Here is a 20,706-nt window from a genome sequence, read left to right as displayed (position 1 = left end):
TAAATTAATGGTTAAGCACCGAGCGTCAATGCAACAGAATCTTGACCTGTGGGCACTGCAGTCCTGAACTCTTCTGGGTCGAGCTCGTAAATCAGCTCAAAAAGGCAATTCCTTAGTAGGCTGTGTAAAGATCTAGATAGTACGTTCTGATCTTCGGAAGAAATCAAGGCTCTCATGCGTATAATCAACCAATACTTCTTGCGAGGGTGCTAGGACTGACCCAAGGAATTGGGCTTATTATTTGGTGGTCTAATGCAGTCTTCATTTTTACCGCCTTTTTATAGTGAGATCCTAGGGTAAGATAAATGGGCCGCCAAGTTTTTGGACGTACAAGCCCGCACTCGGCATGTGCTGAAGAGGGTCTGGTATTGTGTGTCGCTGTTGTAGTAATTTTGAAGAGAGCCAGTGCTTTTTCTAATAACTTGAACAAACAAGTTGAGCAATTTCGCCATTGCTAAGGCCTGTCCGATGATAAACGACTCCGGAAGTTTGCCGAAACGCAGGCATGAAGTGGTTAGCCTTCGTGCAATACGCCTGGACATTTTTAATACCGGTTGAATTACAAGCAGACTTCAGGGCCATTAATTCATGAAAACGTTGTGATGGATATTTTTGCTAAGGGACAACACCTAGAAAACGACATCACTTCTCAGTACCCACTTTGCGCCATTTGAGACAACTTGCGCTTCATGAAGAAGACAGTCATCTCCGTGCTTGTGCAGTAGAGCCAGGCCCGTTTGAGGGTGTATGTTGGTGGCCTCACCGGTGTGTGGCGCATAAAAGACGGTATCCCCACCTACTAAGTCGTCACCGCCTGACAAATATACCAGTAAAGTCCAGCGCGAGGATCCAATTCCGGACACTACCACGGATGAATCGTAATGCTTAGCGAATTTATGGCCCTTCTCGTACCTATATGCTCTGATCTGTGGGTTGAGACCCTTGGCTTGGCCGAAGCCGAGTTCTTGCATGACGTAATCGTCTTGCCTAAGGCATTTCAATAGCCTTTCCCATAAGATCTGGGCGATTTCCGCGTTCTGTGTCGTCAATCTGTCATTTATCCTTTCCGCATATTCTTTAGTTCCCTTCTGATAATGTAACTCCATAATTCCAGGACTTGAGAAGCTGGAGCGCAGTGCCTGGGATATTTTGTCGGAGAAGAATTTCTTGATGAGGATGACTTTACCTTCCAGCATCGGCTCTGGAAATGGATAAAATTCGAACGAGGAAGCTTGGTGCTTTAGCTCAAAAATCTCATTCGGAAAAAAAGTCTCGGATCTTGCCTTTTTATCAGCGACCCGAAGCCGCTTGACCACTTTTTTAGCCATCGAATACCTTCCCGGGATCTTTTATCTTTCCACAAGTTGTAAAAACATACACACGAAAAAACCTGACCTTACATAATATACAAAGTAGAGACGTGGCTCGAGTTTACCTAAAGAAAAACATTTATATTGTCAGCCCTGCTTCACTAGCTTGTCTATGACGGTTTTCCTGTAAGCAGGGCCATATCCGTGGCAAACCTCATGTCCCTTTAGGTTCAGCATAACAGAGTAAACGTCGAAGTCCTCTTTTTCAGATAGCTTGTGAAGATATTCCCAAGTAGCAGGAAACGTTAGCAGCTCCTCGCCATCGTGCTCGTAGTATGTACTTGAAAGAGGAAGTTTCACCGGAACCTCATGACCTTCAATTGCAGACTCAATGAATTCACTTTGTGAGGGGAAGTGAAACTTCCTCGACGCAGAAGCAAGGCCGGAGTTGCTCTGTGTCGGCAGGTTTGAATTGTTTTTTTGAAGTAGGAGATGGTTTTCTGTTAGCATTTTCAGGTTGCGCTCCCTGAGTTCTTCCATCTGTCGCAGCAGTGACTGCTTATCGCGCTCACTTGTGACAAGCTGCTCTTGCAATTGTTTCATCTTTGCTTCCTTCCGCTCTCTAAACGCCCTCTGTGCCGCCCTGTTTTGGGCTTTTTTTTTACGAGCAGAAGCATCTTCGATAGGATTGGAATCTTGCTGAAAACTATTGACAGTGTCTGCCTTGAAACCCTGTGCACTTGCCAATGCTTCCGGGATAAGGTTTTGAGGTGCCTCGCCCTCAAGGCAATCAAAGTTGATTTCGGTTCCTCTTTTGACAGTTTTCATGCTCGAAAGCAAATCCTGTTGATAACCTGGAGAGCTGGAGCCGGGTGGGGTGATGGTGTTCGAGTTGGCTGCAAGAATCTCATGAAAAGTCTTATTTTCTTCAGTCAAGCCATCAAAGAGATTGCTGGCTGCTGAGCAATCATCATTGGAACAGCTGTGAAGGTCGGCCCCAAAGCCCTGCTCCACAGCTTGTGCTTGTCCCGAACTCTGGTACTGGTTGCTGTAACTAAAGTTATTGGAGTAGTCCATCATAGAACGTGTAGTTGAGTATGTGTGCGGACCAACCCACCTTGGTCGTTACCTAATTAAATGACAAAGCACAAATCAACGAAAAAAATCAGCTTGAAGACCCAAAAATGATTTCGCCCAGGATCGAACTGGGGACGTTCTGCGTGTTAAGCAGATGCCATAACCGACTAGACCACGAAACCAATTTATAGTTACATCAGGTTATTTTGCTTAATTGTTAGCTAAGACACAGCAGCTGAATCAACAAAACATTAACTAGAGCAAAAATTGATTTCGCCCAGGATCGAACTGGGGACGTTCTGCGTGTTAAGCAGATGCCATAACCGACTAGACCACGAAACCAACTCATACGAGGGGTTTTCAACATTTCGTGTAATATACTAAATTAGACGTCACAGGATGGAGTTGCATTTTTCAGGATGGAACGCCAAGATATCACTATTGGCATGTAAGTGAGACTAATTACAGCGGAAAGACAGTGCTGTTATTAGTCTCCCTAGATGCAGTCGCATCATTGTCTAAACGAAAATTAATACACAAGTGCAAGCGATGTTTGGAATGAGCCTTATGGTTTGATGAAATGGGTGAGTGAGCAGCCGCAGTAATAATTATTCTAATAATCGCAGCTGTCCATAAAAAGCCCGCTTTTGGCATTTTATAGGTATGAACTTATATGCAAGTTTCGTAAAATAGCTTTTTCTTTCAAATTTAACCCAAGACTCCTTAAGAAGTGTTTACATAGCTTTGTTTTGGTTTTGGTGGGTATGAGTGGTGTTAATTTAAACAATTCATCAAAGAATGGTGTTTAACAGGTTATGTCACATGGTCCTCTTCCTCTTTGCTTGTTTGAGATGCGGTACTCTGTATAATAATTATATCTCTGCATTGACGCGTCTACGCAAGGAAGTGGATGGAGCAGAAAGAGTTGGCTTTGTTCTAATTTCTCGAGCAATGCGGTTGTTCCGTTGGACTTAAATACTGAATTGCCACGGGCTTGTACTATTGATCTGACAGTCATATATGACTGTAAAATTTTTAAGAACCATTTACAAAGATGACAGTTAATTTAGATAAATTTGACTAAAATATAAAAACAATCTATTATATTAAAATCCGCTTCGGCTTTGGAGTATCAACGGCTTGTCTTGGCTCTCAATCCTAACATTAACACTACTTGCAAGGGATGCTCCGACATTGTTCGCTACACACCAAAATATGCTGCGTATGCCTGCAATGCCGCTCATGCCTATGTTGTATAGTATATTAGAATTAGGGGTCATTTCAATGTAGACCCCAGATACTTACGTTTACAACCCCTCCATGTAAAAAGGAACTTCATCAAGTATTGAAGCGTCAAAGAGATTGAGTTGATCTTTAACACTAGAAATGGTCCAAGTTCAATAATATCAGATATGTAGGTGCCACTTTAAACTGTCACTGGTCACACGCAACTAGAATTACTCCCATAGTGAATTCCATGTCACATCTTTCCTCACCGCGTCTGAGAAGCCTTCTTTGTATTTGACCCAAATCTTAACTGGCTCGCGACTGTCCCCTTCAACACTGCCTGAGTCCTTGAATTTCTCACTACCTTTTGTTTGCACGTTAGCATATTGTGATTTGAAATAATCTACAGGCTTTGAAGAGGATGTCTTGTGTTTTTTTCTGACGGATTCCAGATCCAATTTGTCTGCTCTTGCTTGCTCTATTGTTCTTTTTCTGACCTTACTTTCTTGTGCTTTCGCCAGAACAACGTTGAGAATTGCGGGCCGCTTTGTAAAAACTTCTTTAACTCTTTTCTCATCCATTAGTGTCACTTTGTCAAAAGGAGGTTCTATGCATGTAACTCTGGGAAGGTCTGTATCAACTCTCTCGCTGAATGTCAGATCAAAGCTGGAGAGAGCTGCCACGATGTTACTTAGCACAGTTGTCTTGGTTTGGTTATTCCTAATCTTTGAGAAATCGGGCACTATTATGTAATCCAACAATGGAAGAACTTCGAGAGCCAAGGATGATTTATTCATGAATATCTTCAATGTAGGAGGAGCTCTGCGGAATGTAGATAGAACAATGCTTTCGTTATTACGAAGGTCTTCTCTGTGGTCAAACTCATTGACTTTCCCACGCACATCATCTTTGTTGGCGATGTCGCTAAACAGATGAAAAAATGCCATTGGAACCACGGAATTATATCGTAGTAAATCGCCGTTATGCTCAAATAGGGACTTGAACATCAAGTCGTTGAAGTACAGCCAATCAGCCGCAGCACTGGGTTTCTGGAGTGAATGGTCTGAGAATTTGACTTCGGGAAACATTGAAAAGCAACCTTGAACAATACGCTGAGAGTTGGAATTAATTTCGATGTCTCTTAAAAGTCTACCAAACTGAACTTTGGCGTCTTCATGAGGATTTCTGCGAAAAACCTGGTTGCAAATCTTGTACCAAGAAACTGTCATATCTTTGATTTGGTCACTAATTTTAGCTGTATCCGTAGATTCGGGTGCTTCTGCGTGCAAAGAAGCCATAAACTGCATGTTATTAAGGCAGCTGCGGAGGTCGCCTTGAGATAGCTCGCTCAATTCTTTGAGCCTTTTCTTATCTAGCTGTAACTTTTCTTTACGACAAACATGAGAGAGCCGCTCGAGCAGTGCTGACTCTGCAGGCCTTCGGAACGTGACGATTTCGCAATGGGGTCTCAGTTTCTCTAGAGCACTCGCATACACATTGTTACAAATGGTAATGATGGGCCGCGTCAAGACTTTGCCTGGTGAACGCTGCTTGCGTTTTCCCCTTTGAACAGCACTTGATGCTCCGCTCGCGAGTCTCTGTGTGGCTCTATAATCACTGTTCACTATGTCGATCAGGACTTTAACAAAGCCTGTCTCGATACTGCCGTCAATCTCATCCGCAATCAAGCATACCGGTCTGTCATCAAAAGTGTGGTTGAACAGAGCATTGTGGATTCTGTCTTTGACATGGGGCCCTGCCCGTTCGTCACTTGCGTTTATCTCAATAACCGAAAAACCTGCCTGTTTTGCCACAACATGCGCCACAGACGTTTTGCCAATGCCGGGGGGGCCATTAAGAAGCAAGATTCTCTTCTGGGGTCGTTGAAGCGGGTCATCGAAATCATAATTTGCTCCATCTGCACCAACTTTATCCCGCACAGATGGAGCCTTTTTAGGGAGCTCTTGCCCGAATACGAGTGGGGACCATTGCCTCAGCCATTTTAACACGCGGCGGTTCGTCTTTTCGTTGCCCACCAGGTCGAAAAAGGTGTGTGGTTTCCACTTTTCTGTCCACAGCTGCGAAGGTGAGTGTTTTGAGCGGCTCGCCCCTGAGCTTTGTATTGCAGCATTACTTGAATCCTCACATCTCTGCAGTAACTGGTTAATGTCTATCCCATAACTTTCGTCATGCTTCCAGTTAAGATCCATTAAAGCCCTTGCCGGTTTCCTTCTGAGATGAACAGTTTCACCACTTTTGTTAACGAAAGAAAGCCCTTGATCCTCCATAGGACCAAAAAGCATGCTATCCCCAATTAGGGGCTCTAGTCGGCCTTCCATACAGTCCCTCTCAGGCTCTGATCTAGCTTTAACTTTGTTACGCGTGAACTTTTGGTAATGAGTTTATTTTGGAATTTACCCGGTATAGTACACTGTGAAGAATTAATGCGCAAAAGAGCGTTTATTTTAGCTTAGAGAACGTTACGTATCCTTTGAAGGTGGGATCGAAAGCCGTTCAACAAGCGAAGCTGGTCGGAAAGATGGTTTCAGTACGTTAGGCAAAGGAATTTGAGTTGATTAAACATGTTTACTAACGGGGATTGCGATTGTTTTACAGGAAAAAGAGCTGTTAGAATCATACCCACAGAAGTGCGCTCCGGGTTCGCTTGCTGGCACGCCAGGTAATCTGTCTGACGCGCAGCAGAAGAACTTGAATGAACTGAGAGAATCTTTGCAAAAAGGTGGCTTCGAAGAAAGGTTAGATGACTCTACGTTGCTACGCTTCTTGAGGGCTCGTAAGTTTGATGTTGCCGCATCCAAAGTTATGTACGAGAACTGTGAGAAATGGAGAAAAGATTTTGGGGTTGACACCATTTTTGAGGACTTCCATTACGACGAGAAGCCCTTAGTGGCCAAGTACTACCCGCAATACTACCACAAGACCGACAAGGAAGGCCGCCCCCTGTACTTCGAAGAGTTGGGTTCCGTCAACCTCACTGAAATGTACAAAATCACAAACCAAGAGCGTATGTTGCGCAATCTAGTTTGGGAGTATGAATCTTTTGTCCGCTACAGATTGCCTGCGTGCTCCAGACAGGCTGGGTACCTTGTGGAAACCTCATGTACTATTTTGGATCTCAAAGGCATTTCCATATCTGCCGCCGCCCAGGTATTGAGCTACGTGAAAGAGGCTTCTAACATCGGCCAAAATTACTACCCTGAGCGCATGGGCAAGTTCTACTTGATCAATGCACCCTTCGGGTTTTCCACAGCGTTCCGCTTGTTCAAACCCTTCTTGGATCCAGTCACCGTGTCCAAGATCTTTATTTTGGGTTCTTCATACCAAAAGGAGCTTTTGAAGCAGATCCCTGCCGAGAACCTGCCAGTTAAGTTTGGCGGCAAATCGGAGGTTGATGAATCGCAGGGTGGCCTTTACCTCTCGGACGTTGGGCCATGGAGAAATCCGAAGTTTATCGGACCTGAAGGAGAGGCTCCCACCGCATTCAAGCTCTAAGTATTTTCACCTTCTGTTAAAGTGTGTAATCTGTTTACTTGAGTCGCTGATTTGTTTTCATATATCTGTAAGTTTTGATTGTCTTTTCTGTTCTTATGTCCTGAATTCTGCATCTGCTCCTGGGTGAGAATGATAACAAAGAGCCTCGTGCATTTCGTTGTCGAACTTCAAACAGCCTTTAGTTGAGACAAGACCAAGACATGGGCACTTCCCAATTCAATATCTCAGAACCTACTCCGTTACGAGAAGGACCATTTTCCAATGGCTATGCTTCCAGTGGGTCTGACCAATTTTCGGGTATGAATTCCACCGAAAGCCTTTTGATTTCAAACATCCAGTCAAATAGAGGACAATTTAAAGGGGAAGTTCAATGGTGCAGTAACCTGTCGCTGGACGACTGGAAGACACACTTCTTACAGATTGATGAGCGAGGCGCGCTTTGTCACGCTCTCAATGAAGAAGGCATAGCAGACCTGCGTGTTGTTACGGAAAAACCTGCGAGTTCCAACAAGCCGATATTAAAACATTTGCAATCATGTAAAGTTCAATTGTTGGACAGTTCAATGGGTAACCTATCTGTAATCAAGGTCGAAACGTACTATTCTACGATTTACTTACGGGCCACGGAAAAGAAGACATTTTTGAGCCTGTTTTCAGCTTTGATCTTCTGGAAAAGTTTGAAGGATCGCGGCATATTCAACAAAATATCAGTCATTCAGCCTATATTTTCTCGACAGCAGAAACCCATAGACTTACTGGTGTGCCAATTCAATATATATGGGCCAATTCCTAGAAACAAGAATGTGCCGCTGAAAAGCGGCCTCGCAACTCCACCCCCAATTGCAGGCGTGTCTGTCATTGATGAAATGGGATGGTACTCAGCTATGGGTCGATTGAGCTCGGACGGCAGACTCGATTTGCTATTGCAAAGTGACGGATCTGTCCTATGGTCCCTAGACATTTCTAGCTTGCTGCGATCAGAAATTAGGATTCTGGACCCTTCCCTGTTTCAAAACGATAACTTCCTATTCTTAGGAGTTGTTCGCCGCCTCCGAGATCAGTTGAAAATCTCTTCCAATATCCCGTTTTACTCGAGCACTACTAAAACGCAAGTTAACTCGCAAGCTATTTATCTTCAATTTCCCTTAAGAATAGACTTGGAGGACTGGTTTGTCGCACTAAACACGTTCGCACAAGTTGAATCTGTCTCATTGCTAGGCACAGATAAGTCGAATGAACTAAGAATCTCAAACAGGTTCAAAGTGTCCATTTTAGAGGCGGACTTCAGCGGAATCAACTTGATGAGCTACGATCATGAGCGCCATCAAGAGATTCTTCCTCGACTTTATTCTGATATTTCCATTTGGGATCATTGCTGGGCAAGAACATCTATAGTTACTGACGCCCAAACGCCATTTTGGAGAGAAGAGTTTGACTTTAACTTTTCAGTAAAGACTTCTCCGGTCTGTGTTGCTGTCAAAATTGCTCTAGGTGACGATGGGGAATACTCTTCTTCTGACAAGACGCTAGGCGTCATTGAAATAACCCAGGAAATGATCAATGATGGCAGCCTTAGCGCTGAAACCAGAATTCCGCTATTCGATGCCGAGAATAAGCATTTTCAGTTGGGCACACTGTGCATCAAAGTGGCATCAAGCCTCAACGCTATATTACCTTCTGTTAACTTTACTAAGTTGGACTCAATGCTCTCCCGTATGAGTCTAACGAAAATGACAGAGTACCTTAATGATATCTCAATTGCAGACTACTTAAAGCTTGAGGATTTATCTGTTGTTTTTTTGGACATATTCCAGGCCTTAAACAGGACAAACGATTGGTTTCAGGCTTTAATAGAAAAGGAGTTCTCGAATATTGATAACTCCATTTCAAAAAATACTAACAAAAACCTGTCCTCAGCCAACATATACAGTTCGCTTTTTAGAGGAAACTCTATACTCACCAAGTCTATTGAGCGCTACTTCAATCGCATTGGCCAAGAATATCTTGACAAAGCCATAGGTGGAACAATACGGAAAGTGGTTTCGTCAGATATGTGCCTCGAATTAGATCCGTCTCGCATCAGAGAGATTGATGCCCAGCGAAAGTCAGAAATCCTCGAAGGCAATTACTCTCGGCTTTTGAAGGTCGCTGAAGAATTGTGGTCCCGTATTTCTAGCACCAGCAACGACCTACCGATAGGTATTAAGGAGCAATTGAAGGCTTTCCGGAAAAACTTGGAGATTATATGCAAAAACGATGAACTCAAGAGCACATTAAACTGTATCTCAGGGTTTCTCTTCCTTCGATTCTTTTGTCCTGTGATCTTAAATCCCAAATTATTCCATATTGTTGAAAATCATCCAGAAGAGGGGCCTAAAAGAACACTCACCCTCCTAACAAAAATCATTTTGAATCTTTCAACATTGACACTATTTGGCAAAAAAGAACCATGGATGACAAAAATGAACGAATTTATTTTGAAACATGAAGGCGAGCTGACAGATTATATTGATAAGGTTACTGATAAGAAATTAGACTTCTCGCCAAAAGCGCTCAAGCTCAGTAATAGTGTTGCTCGACCAAGAGTGGCACTTAATGAAAGCTGTTTGAATGATCTACCCACAAATCCATACCTTATCGACAGATACCTTCGGGAGACCGAACTAATAAGTGTTTTAACTATTTTCAGACGTGATGAAGAGAAGTCAATGACAGTCCCGAAAACGGTGAGTATGAACAGGCTCTCGAAGGAGCCCTCTTCTTCATTTCCCAGTCCCATCATTGATCAAACAAAAGCCACCATCGGCGAACTAGAGTTTGAAAAACTCACTGAAAATAACGCAGAGGTTTTTGGCGAGGACCTAATGAAGTACTTGAATATTGACAAAGCCAACGATAATGTTGGATCAGAGAGCCCTACCGTCGCCGGTTTCACCATCGAAGAGAAAGACCTAACCAAAACCTTAGAGCAGGAATCTCTTTTGCTTTATCACAGACTTGAGCATCTTACCAATGTATTGTCCAACTATGAATATCCTAATGAAATCATCTTAGGGAAGACAGAGTTCGCACTCTTTTTAGTGGATAATTTGTACATGGACAGAAACAACATCGTTGAGCTTGATTTGAGTGGCTCGTTTGCCAAGCAAAATGGTTTATCGAAACTGTGCTCCGATTCTTCGCTGTTCATGAAGGATTCTGATCGACATCAATCTCCCCCAAACAGTGGTCAGATTTCGAGAGCCCGCACTGTTAGCCAACGACCCAATTTAGGATTCAGCAGCTCTAAATCGAATCCGCTTTCCAAGAAAAAGGGAAAGCAGTCTGAAAATAAGAGCGATAACAAGCAGGGCTTCAAACTCCTACGTTTTTTCAGAAAATAACTAATCTCCTTATATTCGCATATTAGCATTAATCAAAACCCAAATGCCTTCAACATCGCATTTCTTAACATATTAATGATAAAGTAGTAAACAAATATAAACGCTCAACTGATTTATGATAATTCAGACGGCAATCCCGGAGCGCTAAACGTTGAGCTCTCGAACGGCATCATCTGGGACTTTCCTGCTGTCCCCATTCCCTTTGACTGCGCCTTCATATTTCGAGGCGGAACCTCCATAGGCTTGGAGGCCTCTGGCTAAGCTTGAATCGAATTTTAAGTATCCGTCAAAAGTGTTAGTGTCTGCAGTATTAAGCTGTTGCGGATGTTGACCAAAAGGATGGAAATTGTTGAATAGCGCATTCAAATTGCTATTTCCTGCCATCCCAAAGGTATCAATGCCGCCGTAAGACATTAGACTTTGAGTGTCGAAATCATTAAAATTTGTTTGCCCCATTTCAGCCCCATGACTGAATTCCATTTTACTGAAGTTTGTCTTCTGAGATGGGCGCACATTCCTGGATTTTGTAAGCTGAACTGTGCATAATTGAAGATTACCGAGGGCGCCTTCCACTAGACAACCTTTTTCTCTGAAGTAAACAAGCAAGTGACTCCATAAGCTGTTTCTGGATAAGGATCTAGGATTGCCCAGGATGACAAGTCCATACTTTGAACGGGTGAGTGCAACATTTAAACGTCTGGGGTCACTCAAAAAACCTATTGCTTGCTGTTCGTTAGCACGAACACATGATAAAATGATATAATCCTTCTCGCGACCTTGAAAAGCATCAACAGATGCTACCTCAACATTCATGTAAAGCTCCTTGTCCATGGAACCATTCATTTGCATGTACTGGACAATATATGCTCTTTGTCCTTCATACGGCGTGATAACACCTATTTGGTCAGGTTTCACACCGTCCTTAAAGAGCTTCGTTATGACACGTTCACAGTTCATAGCCTCAATTCTGTTTAGGTATGATGTGCCATTACCAGATATCTCCTCTCTGCCATAGTTGGACCAAAACATCATTGGAAGATCATGAATAGGCCATGGAAATGTACTGTTTGTTACACTGCGTTGTTCAATGGTTACACCATTCTGTAAACTGCCCTCATAAAACATATTGCTTGGAAATTCACTTAAGTGGGGGTTCATACGATATTGCACTTCTAGGCGGATTGGAATATGCCCAAGAGAGATTAACCTCTCAAACAAAGACTGTTTCAGACCGGCATCTGCAGCCTTTCTGTCGAGAATGACAGGGCCAAGTTGTTGATGGTCACCAACCAAAACTACCTGCTTAGCACCTTTGACAATTGGAATCAGACACTCGGGTTCGGACGCTTGCGTACTTTCATCAATCAAAACAGTCCTGAACTTTGCCTCCAACCTTTTATCGCCAGCTCCAACACATGTGCAACAAACAACGTCTGCCTTCTTCAGTATTTCCAGTTCGGATTTCCGCACTTGTTTCACAAATTTTTTAGCATCACTTGGAGACAGTTCACCGACATCTTCTTTAAGTTTCAAAAGCTTTTTCAACTCACCTTTCGCCGATCTTGAAACTAAGTTGTGAAGACCTAAGTTGGAGACAGAGCTCTCAACATCCTCTCTGCTTTTAGCAGTTAAACGAACAACTTTAAGGCCCAAGTCACGAAGTTTAGCTGCCAGGTGATCAACAGCCACATTTGACGGAGCACATACTAAAATGCGTTCCTTGTGGAGTTTCGAAAGATGGTAAACAATTGTAGCAGATGTCACTGTTTTTCCAGTCCCCGGAGGACCCTGAATCAAAGACAGCGGGCGCTGTAGAACATGTCGAATAGCATTGGCTTGAGAAACATTGAGCTGTGTAAAATGAGGAATTGAGAATTGCTCTGGTAAATTCACGTCAAACTCGAGATCTGGAACTTCATGTCCTAAGATTTTATAATATAGAAAGCCCGAGACGGATTTTTTGACAACTGCAAATTTCTTCATCGCCTCTTGCATTCGGTCGTAAGAAGTTCCTTTCCAGACGAACTCAGCGGTGAAACCAGTGTTGAAGCTTGTCGGAGGGGGAGTTTTGCTAGGTTTTAGCTCTAGCGTTAGTTGGTCTTGAAAACTATTAGGCAACCGGACGATATAGCCATGGCCTTCCCATTCTGGATGCTGTACGCCCGAATACCTCAAAATCATCTCATCACCTACAGCAACTTTTAGTCCATTTGATTCAAAAGTTGATAGTGCAAACGATGCCAGATGTCTATTACTGAGGCCGAGTGACCAAGAAACTGAAATGTGCTCCAATGCTTGGGACTCTTTTAATTGTTTGTCGTAGTCGGCCTCTATCTTCACAAGCGGAGCAAAAGATCTCTGGTATTGATAGGCATCCGCGTATCTCATCAATATGTGCGGGACCTCCTCCTTTTCATCCGGAACTTCAATGTCGTTGATTGTTGCATCCTTATTAGATCTCCACTTTGCCTCCAATTTAGAGATCTGACTTGGCGAAATCATTCTGGCGCGCAGTAATTCTTCATCGCTAGGATCTTCGGCAACCCAAGAGAGAAACTGGCGGTTCTCAATTAAAGACTGCCATTGGTCAGTGTCCCAACTTACCGTCTTTGTTTGTGCGCAAGGAAGACGACAAAGAATGACGACAACAGCTTCACTTTTAGCAGAAACAAAACCTAAAACGAAAACATTCTTGCATCCACAGTTGTAACATTCTAGAACGGTATCACCTAAGTCTGATTCAGGATGAAGAGAAACAGTGTTATGATGAGATAAAACCAAATGATTAATAATATGGGAGCTCGAAGTTCCGTTTTTGGAGTTGCAGAACCACTTGTTGCAAGTGTTGCACTTGACCACACATTTTGCAGAGTCCACGTTACAGTAAGCGCAAGCAAATTCGGATGGAGGGGCCTCCATCGGCTCGCCAAAATCTTCGTTTTCGCCTGGCATTACAGCTGCGATTTCGCTGTTGGAAACATATAGCTCGTTCATTTCAGCAGTCACGGCCGCCTCTGAACCAGCCTCTGACACTGGTTTCACAGTCTTGTCTTCTGCATCAGGCGTCACGCTGGGGCCAGCTGCAGGGCTCATCTTTTTTGGTTCAATAATATATTGCCAGGAAAGGTTCAAACTTGATCGGTGTAAATCTCTTTTCCAATGAAAAATTGAGAGCGGACTGTCAAAAACTTATTCACTTTATAAACCAAAAATCCAGTTTTTAGGTGATGCAAACCATTAATGAACGAATCCTCCAAGTTGCAAGAAGTGGCAGTTTGTTGGTTTGTGCGTGGACCTCTCATCCGCCAAAGAACTAATCTGAAAATATTTTACATAGGGCCAAGCTCAACAGCACAGCACACGAAAGCAGGATGAACAAGCCTTTGTAACGCTTATATAAAGCTTTGAAATAATGATAGTTGAATGCTGGATCTTTATTAGTATTATAAATTGAAACTCAGATATATTGTTGTACCCCACTAGCAGTATAGTGTTTTTTCCTTATAGCCATTTTTGATTAACTCTTGGACTCGAGCCGGTTCAAGAAAACGAATTCAGTAGCGAGACCTCTATGGATGATACCCTCGATTTCCTCTTACTTAAAAAAACAGGTTGGATATCAGCATTGTTTTTAGCGCTGTTGGTGGATGATGAACTCGACAGCACGCCGGCCATCTGTGGGGAAGTGGCTGAATCGGAGCCACTTGGAGAGCAGATGGTGGATGTTGTGGGCGAAACTGTGTTTAGTGTCAAAGGGTCCTTTCTGCAGAAGTTCTCGGCGGCGGAGTCCAGTTCTGAACTGACAAACCGTTCGAGACAGTAGATATGGGCAGGGATTGCCGAAGAAGCTCCGAACGAAGAGCGTGAACGGGTGCGGGATACAGAGTTGGAACGAGAAGGCCCGATCTCGAGAGACGGCTGCGAGTATCCGGGGTGCGTGGGGGAGCCGCAAGTACCCTCGCCCGGGTCAGGCAGCGACTGGCGCGATGCTTGGCGCGATAGCTGTGACATGAAACTGTTGGTACGCGAGCAACGGAGCACAGGCTCATCAAAGTCTTGTGCTGTGCTGGAAGTTTTCCACCGCCTCGGATGGTGGCAGTTCGAACATATGCAAGGTTTCGAAGTTCTGACTTGCTTACGCGCGAAGCCTTCGACGCCCTCACAAACGGGGTCGAGTTCGTCATCTTCCCACTGCGATGGGCGGCCTTCTTCGTCTAGGTCTTCCCATGCATTCATGCAAGGGTCCTGCACAAACCTCTCGAAAATGTCGAGCTCGTCTTCGCACTCGCATATGTTTTCTGTGGGGTCGCTTGCCCTCGAACAGCAACTGACCTTTTTCGAATCTTTCACCTCCGAAAATTCCATTTGTTTCTTGGGGCTATGGCTATCCTGGACCTTGTGTAGTTAATTTTGCAATGAATAGCCTGACCTTTTTCCGGGAGTTGATTTAATATATATTCTATCACATCAACATGTTCCCTGCATGTGAGTACGTAGCAACAAAAATCGTAGAAAAATACACGGATATATGCCGGAGCACATCAAGCGGAAGTTTTGGGCTCTCAATTGAATGAAGATAAGTAGCTACGGAGGTCCTAAATGCATCTACTGCCCCTAGATCACGAGCCAAGAGAAAAAGTAGAACTCCGTGAACATAAAGCTAAGTGGCCTGACGACATTACAAAAGCCCAAACTGAACAGTGGGTCAGGTGCAACGAGATGCCACTTTACGTCATGCCAAGGTGGACCGAACGCCGAAGAAGCAAATCATTTGTGCCGAGTGACTTCACACGGCTTAAATGCAAGAAACATAGCTGCGAACTAACTGAGGCCGCACATTCTGTCTCAATTTTGTCGGTGAGTTGCACTCTATGGTGCGTGCTCTAGCAGCCAGTTATGCATATCGTTGAACATTCTCTCGAAAACTTCATCTGTCTCGAGGCACAAAGAGTGCCTAGCACCGGGAACGAGCTCCAAACGCTTATCAGTAGCGGTACACAGTTTGTTAAACTTCTCCGAGGCCTTCGGATCATTGATAGTGTCGCTGATGCCGTGGAAAATGAGGACGGGTTTTTGGAGCTTAGCCACGTACTCTTTGTCCTCCAGCAGCTTCTTGCCGCGAGCCAAGAAATCGTAGATCTGGCGGAGAGAACCGTATAAGGGCACTGTCAACGGATCGCGGCTCAGAAAATTGCGGTACCTCTCGTCTGAGGTTGTAGCGTCTATGTCAAGTCCCGTGTCAATTCGGAAGTTTGGCAAGCACGCAGCGAGCAGAGGCGATAACGCCGTGACAAGTCTACTAGGAGCAGAGTGAGGGTGAAGCTCGATCAGCGGGCCGGTGCAAACAATTCCTGCTATCTGGTCGCGAAAGCGGCCGGCACACCCGTAGTTAAGGACAATACCACCACCCATGGAATGCCCAAAGAGGAACAATGGGGTTTCCGGGTCCTTATCTTCTAGATTCCATTCTATGAAGTGGTCCAAATCATTAAATGTGTGATATTCGTTAGTTCTGCCGCGCTGCTTCCCTGGGGATGTTTCTCCTGACCCTCTCTGATCGAATGCAAAGGACTCAATCCCAACTTTGCTGAGCTGGTCCATCAAACGGCTATAGAGCAGCGTGTATTCGTCGAAGCCGTGGACAACTAGTAGACGTGCCTTTGCTGTGAGCGTTTGCTCTGTTGCAACGAACCACTTCACATAAATGAAATCGGCACCGTCAAACTGGTGTTTATCTTTGATAAAGCTCGAGGAGGTCGGCTTGTATGGAAAGTCGATCGGCGCTGATTTCTTGCCGGAGAAAAAGAACATCCTCGTGTTAAATTCTTGTGTTGATCAATTCACTTTCAAAATAAGAACCCTTTTCTAATTGAATTTTAGTTCTTAATACTTCCGGAGTTCAAAATAGACATAATCACTGTTGACGAATTACTAAACGGGCAGGCACGCCAGGCCACAATTCGCCTGGGCGCTTCAAATGCTAACCAGCACTTAGGCCTGTGGCATTTAAGTATCACTGCATAACATTGCTTCAATTCGGAAAATTGTTATTACATTACCCCCCTAGGTCTGCCTGGCTCGATTCTTCTTTTTAACAATGACTCCCAGCGCATTTGACTTCGCCTTCTTTTTCGAACGAATTTTTTGTGGGATCGCGGCAGGTGCCGCTGTAATGTGTACCGCAGGCCCGGAGGTCTCGCCGTCAGCCTTTTGCGCGTTGAAAAGCCGGAAAGCCAATTCAGCTTTCTCCTCGTCCCCCTGGCTTTCTTCCTGAGCAGATAGGTGACTTTTCTCTTGTAATGCTTCAGCTTTCTTCATTTTCGATATATTTTCCCGTCGCAGAGCTTCAAGTTCCTCATAATCTTGTTGTTCTTTCTGCAATTTAGCTAGCCGCTTCTCGATTTTTTCCAGCTTATCTTCGTGGTCGTCATTTTTGGTCTGGTTGTTATCCTGTTGTTGCTGCCTCTCGAGGCGTTCAAGAGTTTCGTCTAAGGTCTCGTCTCCTGGTAGCTTCTCCTCTGGCTTCTCTTCGACAAAATTTTTGACACCGCCGATTTCCATCACATAGTCACCACTCTTAGGATCGGTCCGGAAGGCTATCATGTTATTGCACCGGGGACACTTGATACTCAATCTGTACTGCTTAATAGTATCAAGGTATTTTTCAGGCAGCAACTCCTTCTTACCGTTGAATTTTCTGCTTTTGGGTATGAACTCTGAGCACTTCAAGCACCGCATACTGAATGGCGTCATAAGTCGGATGGTGATAACGTCTCGATTCATAGTCTTTAACTTCTTGGAAAGCTTACGAGCCGCCTCCTCCGCCTCCAGAGGGTTGAAATTTGGCGGGTAGTACTTATTAATGGCTTTTCTCTCGGACATTTTATGCTAAACGGAGCTTGCAAGTAAAGTGGAACCTCGTCTGCGAAGCAGAGATCCTTCGACAGAGAGTAGGCTTTCGCTGTTATTATTTCGTAACTCTATCATTGAAGGCTCATCGATTGTTATATTGAGGATGAGTGTAACCAAGTCACGTGTAACTAAAAATCTCAAGGCGGACAGCTGTTAGTAAACGCAACAACGCCATTACCAGCCAGACTCGAAACATTGGGCTACATTGTTTGTTCAAGATCTTAGTTATTTAAATCGAAGTTCTTTGCACATTAGTGAGGATAGCATATTTGGCACTTTTTGTGATCCTAAACTTTCGAGAGCTCACCTAATTTGTTTTACAGCCCAGATTGAAAATCCAAGTGTTTATTATGAGTTGTATACACATATCATCAACTATTAGCCAAGTGCCGAACTCTATGGCGAATCCTTTTTTAACCTTTTGAGTACCTGGTCCAAGGTTTGTGTTGCTAAAGAAAATATAAGAGACTAATATTCAGGAGGAGCTGAAACATTTGGCCACCATTTGAGATTCAATCGTTGAATGCTAGCGAAGATTTGTTTCAGTGCAGCAGCAAGACGGCTCAGCATTAATAACTACAAAACACGAGCTTGGGGAAAATGTGTTTAGAGGCCATTTATTCAAGAAAGCCTTGGCAAGGTGATAGTTCCTGGTAAGAAATGAACAATATCTTGTAGATGTACATAGCAACTCACTGGTACCCTGGCTGGCCCTTGAATGTCACCGCTGAATTAACGAAAATGTTTACAGCACCTTTCAAAATTTTGAACATGTCAAGGCGACTTGCAGCTTAACTAGCTCATGACAAGCAATGCCAATAAGCCAGCCAAACTAAAATGAACCAAAAAGAGCTTTTTTCATAGAGAATAAGTAGATAAGGAAAACAAAGCCATACGTATTAAATAGGTTATTTATTGATTTCGAAATCAATAAAACGGACTGAAACGAACTGGAAAAAATAGTATGTGCAACCTGAGACCGATTAATCTCTCGGATTGTTACACATTGAAGAAGCAATTTCCTGGAACACGATGTCCTGATCACATTAGCAGTGCTGCTACAAAGAAAAAGCTCGCACCTAAGCCTGTAGGAATTATTTGGCCAGCGCCATTCTGGGTCGAACTTTCTGTCGACGACTGTGTTGGACTGGTGGAGGAAACAGGCGCTTGAGAGCTAGCAACACTAGAGGAAGAAACAGCTGACGTTTCGGTGGAGATACTTGAAGACAGCTCAGTCGAAGATACGGAGGACATTTCACTAGAAGATGGAGATGACACGGTACTGCTGCTTAATTGGCCGCTGGATGTGACGGCAGTAGACGACGTTAATGGCGGTAAGCTGCGTGAAGAACCGGAAGCTGAAGATACTAATGTGCTCGTTGATACTGGTACAGAAGAAGCTGATGAAAGCACAGATGTCGATGAAGAAGTCAAAGAGAGCGAACTTTGAGACACTGAAGCAACTGTGGAGGCTGTTGAGGATGATGCTAACGACGAAGAAGATGTAGTCTGCGAAGATGTGGCGGAGGAAGAAGTGCTTGACGTTTCTGGAGGAGCGCTGGATGACCCAATGCTCGAGGCAGCTAAAGAGCTTGAGATAGCTGAAGAGCTCGAGGCAGCTAAAGAACTCGAGATAGCTGAAGAGCTTGAGGCAGCCAAGGAGCTTGAGGCAGCCAAGGAGCTTGAGGCAGCTGAAGAGCTTGAGGCAGCTGAAGAGCTTGAGGCAGCTAAAGAGCTTGAGGCAGCTGAAGAGCTTGGGGCAGCTAAAGAGCTTGAGATAGCTGAAGAGCTCGAGGCAGCTAAAGAACTCGAGACAGCTGAAGAGCTCGAGGCAGCTAAAGAACTCGAGATAGCTGAAGAACTCGAGATAGCTGAAGAGCTCGAGGCAGCTAAAGAACTTGAAGCAGCTGAAGAACTTAAGGCGGCTGAAGAGCTCGAGGCAGCTAAAGAACTCGAGATAGCTGAAGAACTCGAGATAGCTGAAGAGCTCGAGGCAGCGGTCGAGCTTGGAATAGCTGAAGAGCTCGAGGCGGTGGTCGAGCTTGTGACAATGATCGAGCTCAAGACGACAGATGAGCTTGGGATAGCCGAAGAGCTTGAGATAACTGAAGAGCTTGGGATAGCTGACGAGCTTGGGATAGCTGGCGAGCTTGGGATAGCTGACGAGCTTGGGATAGCTGACGAGCTTGGGATAGCCGTTGGACTTGAGACAGCTGACGAACTTGAGACAGTTGAAGAGCTTTGACTAGGCGAGAAACTCGAAGCTGTGATGATTTCGGTCGATGTGGGTAAAGAAATTGTGCTATTCAGAGAGCTAGAACCAGTTGATGAGCTTAGAAAACCCGAAGAGATCGGAATGCTTGACAAGCTTGCAGTTGAGATTATAGTGGTAGAATTCTGAAACGAGGAGAAAGGAAGAGAACTCAATGTCACTGTTGCAGAAGGGGTGAAGAAAGAATTCGACAACCCTGAGGTCTGTATGCTTGTGACATTTACAAAGCCACTGGAAGTCAAAGAAATGATAGGCGTTGAAGAAATGATTGGCGTCGAAGAATTCGTGGCAAGACCATTGCCGCACGAGGTCAGCGTTGCAGTAGTGGTATCATGCTCTGTCTTAGTTATCGTGATAGTAGAATTCCGAATTTTGGTGCACAGAGTCTTGGCAGAGGCAGTGGTGATCGGAATCGAGGGGCGATGAAAAGATGGGCCAAAATCTGGCGCTTTAGAACCGTTGGCAAGGTTAGCTCTAATGAGTACATCTAAGTCATCTGGATTGGTGATAACAGTTGAGAACTCATAGCCACCTCTGGCGAGAACTCCAGTAAACCCGATCGAGCCTTCGAAGCTCAAATAGCCTCCAGAAATGGAAAACCCTGCCGTCGCGCGGTCTCGAGTTTCTTCCACCAAGGACCCGTTATTACTCAAAGTGGCATACGTCCCGTCCGAGAATCTCAACTTGCCGTTGTCCGTCACAACTCCCGACAGGCCCACTGATGTCCCTCCGAGGAACAAGTGCCCATTTTCAGCGTATACGGATGCATACTGCAGTGGTGATTCTGAGCGAACTACAAGCATATCAAACTCTTGAGAGTCAGCACGGACGGCACTGCCCGCAAGCGCAACACTAGAAACTAGTAGCGAGTTAAACTTCATCGAAGCGAAGGTCTTTTGATAAGCAGTTTCAATATGTGAAGGAAAGGGGCCTTTGAACTCTGAGACAGGTAGTAAGGAGAAGGAGAGGATCTTCCTGGGCTAAACGTTCTTTTTGCCCGTTTATATGTGTA

The 20,706-nt window shown here is 44.4% G+C and overlaps 10 protein-coding genes and 2 non-coding genes across 12 annotated transcripts; 2 read left to right on the top strand and 10 right to left on the bottom strand.

Annotated features, from left to right (window-relative positions):
• Nucleotides 1-629: 629 nt before the first annotated feature.
• On the bottom strand, nt 630-1,328 carry KLTH0D05940g (KLTH0D05940p; the record flags this gene model as incomplete). The annotated part of the gene is made up of 1 exon (XM_002552933.1): nt 630-1,328. One exon carries the CDS (start codon nt 1,326-1,328, stop codon nt 630-632), a length of 699 nt encoding a protein of 232 aa, XP_002552979.1.
• Nucleotides 1,329-1,457: 129 nt separating this feature from the next.
• On the bottom strand, nt 1,458-2,390 carry YAP3 (Yap3p; the record flags this gene model as incomplete). The annotated part of the gene is made up of 1 exon (XM_002552932.1): nt 1,458-2,390. One exon carries the CDS (start codon nt 2,388-2,390, stop codon nt 1,458-1,460), a length of 933 nt encoding a protein of 310 aa, XP_002552978.1.
• A 105-nt stretch (nt 2,391-2,495) lies between these two features.
• Nucleotides 2,496-2,569, bottom strand: KLTH0D05896r. The gene has a single exon. It is a non-coding gene; the product is annotated as a tRNA-Val (tRNA).
• An 86-nt stretch (nt 2,570-2,655) lies between these two features.
• KLTH0D05874r lies at nt 2,656-2,729 on the bottom strand. The gene has a single exon. It is a non-coding gene; the product is annotated as a tRNA-Val (tRNA).
• Nucleotides 2,730-3,844: 1,115 nt separating this feature from the next.
• On the bottom strand, nt 3,845-5,953 carry CTF18 (Ctf18p; the record flags this gene model as incomplete). The annotated part of the gene is made up of 1 exon (XM_002552931.1): nt 3,845-5,953. The coding sequence occupies one exon, from the start codon at nt 5,951-5,953 to the stop codon at nt 3,845-3,847; it is 2,109 nt and encodes a 702-aa protein (XP_002552977.1).
• Nucleotides 5,954-6,437: 484 nt separating this feature from the next.
• Nucleotides 6,438-7,127, top strand: KLTH0D05830g (SEC14 family lipid-binding protein; the record flags this gene model as incomplete). Its single annotated transcript, XM_002552930.1, has 1 exon — nt 6,438-7,127. One exon carries the CDS (start codon nt 6,438-6,440, stop codon nt 7,125-7,127), a length of 690 nt encoding a protein of 229 aa, XP_002552976.1.
• Nucleotides 7,128-7,327: 200 nt separating this feature from the next.
• On the top strand, nt 7,328-10,510 carry BUD2 (GTPase-activating protein BUD2; the record flags this gene model as incomplete). Its single annotated transcript, XM_002552929.1, has 1 exon — nt 7,328-10,510. One exon carries the CDS (start codon nt 7,328-7,330, stop codon nt 10,508-10,510), a length of 3,183 nt encoding a protein of 1,060 aa, XP_002552975.1.
• A 144-nt stretch (nt 10,511-10,654) lies between these two features.
• NAM7 (ATP-dependent RNA helicase NAM7) lies at nt 10,655-13,603 on the bottom strand (the record flags this gene model as incomplete). Its single annotated transcript, XM_002552928.1, has 1 exon — nt 10,655-13,603. The coding sequence occupies one exon, from the start codon at nt 13,601-13,603 to the stop codon at nt 10,655-10,657; it is 2,949 nt and encodes a 982-aa protein (XP_002552974.1).
• Nucleotides 13,604-14,050: 447 nt separating this feature from the next.
• KLTH0D05764g (KLTH0D05764p) lies at nt 14,051-14,875 on the bottom strand (the record flags this gene model as incomplete). Its single annotated transcript, XM_002552927.1, has 1 exon — nt 14,051-14,875. The coding sequence occupies one exon, from the start codon at nt 14,873-14,875 to the stop codon at nt 14,051-14,053; it is 825 nt and encodes a 274-aa protein (XP_002552973.1).
• Nucleotides 14,876-15,379: 504 nt separating this feature from the next.
• Nucleotides 15,380-16,321, bottom strand: YJU3 (acylglycerol lipase; the record flags this gene model as incomplete). The annotated part of the gene is made up of 1 exon (XM_002552926.1): nt 15,380-16,321. One exon carries the CDS (start codon nt 16,319-16,321, stop codon nt 15,380-15,382), a length of 942 nt encoding a protein of 313 aa, XP_002552972.1.
• A 252-nt stretch (nt 16,322-16,573) lies between these two features.
• YJU2 (mRNA splicing protein YJU2) lies at nt 16,574-17,392 on the bottom strand (the record flags this gene model as incomplete). Its single annotated transcript, XM_002552925.1, has 1 exon — nt 16,574-17,392. The coding sequence occupies one exon, from the start codon at nt 17,390-17,392 to the stop codon at nt 16,574-16,576; it is 819 nt and encodes a 272-aa protein (XP_002552971.1).
• A 1,071-nt stretch (nt 17,393-18,463) lies between these two features.
• KLTH0D05698g (KLTH0D05698p) lies at nt 18,464-20,575 on the bottom strand (the record flags this gene model as incomplete). The annotated part of the gene is made up of 1 exon (XM_002552924.1): nt 18,464-20,575. The coding sequence occupies one exon, from the start codon at nt 20,573-20,575 to the stop codon at nt 18,464-18,466; it is 2,112 nt and encodes a 703-aa protein (XP_002552970.1).
• Nucleotides 20,576-20,706: the final 131 nt, after the last annotated feature.

The sequence above is a fragment of the Lachancea thermotolerans genome (genome assembly GCF_000142805.1).
Source record: "Lachancea thermotolerans CBS 6340 chromosome D complete sequence".
Classification (NCBI taxonomy): Eukaryota; Fungi; Ascomycota; class Saccharomycetes; order Saccharomycetales; family Saccharomycetaceae; genus Lachancea; species Lachancea thermotolerans.
This window is presented reverse-complemented; position numbering and strand designations above follow the sequence as displayed.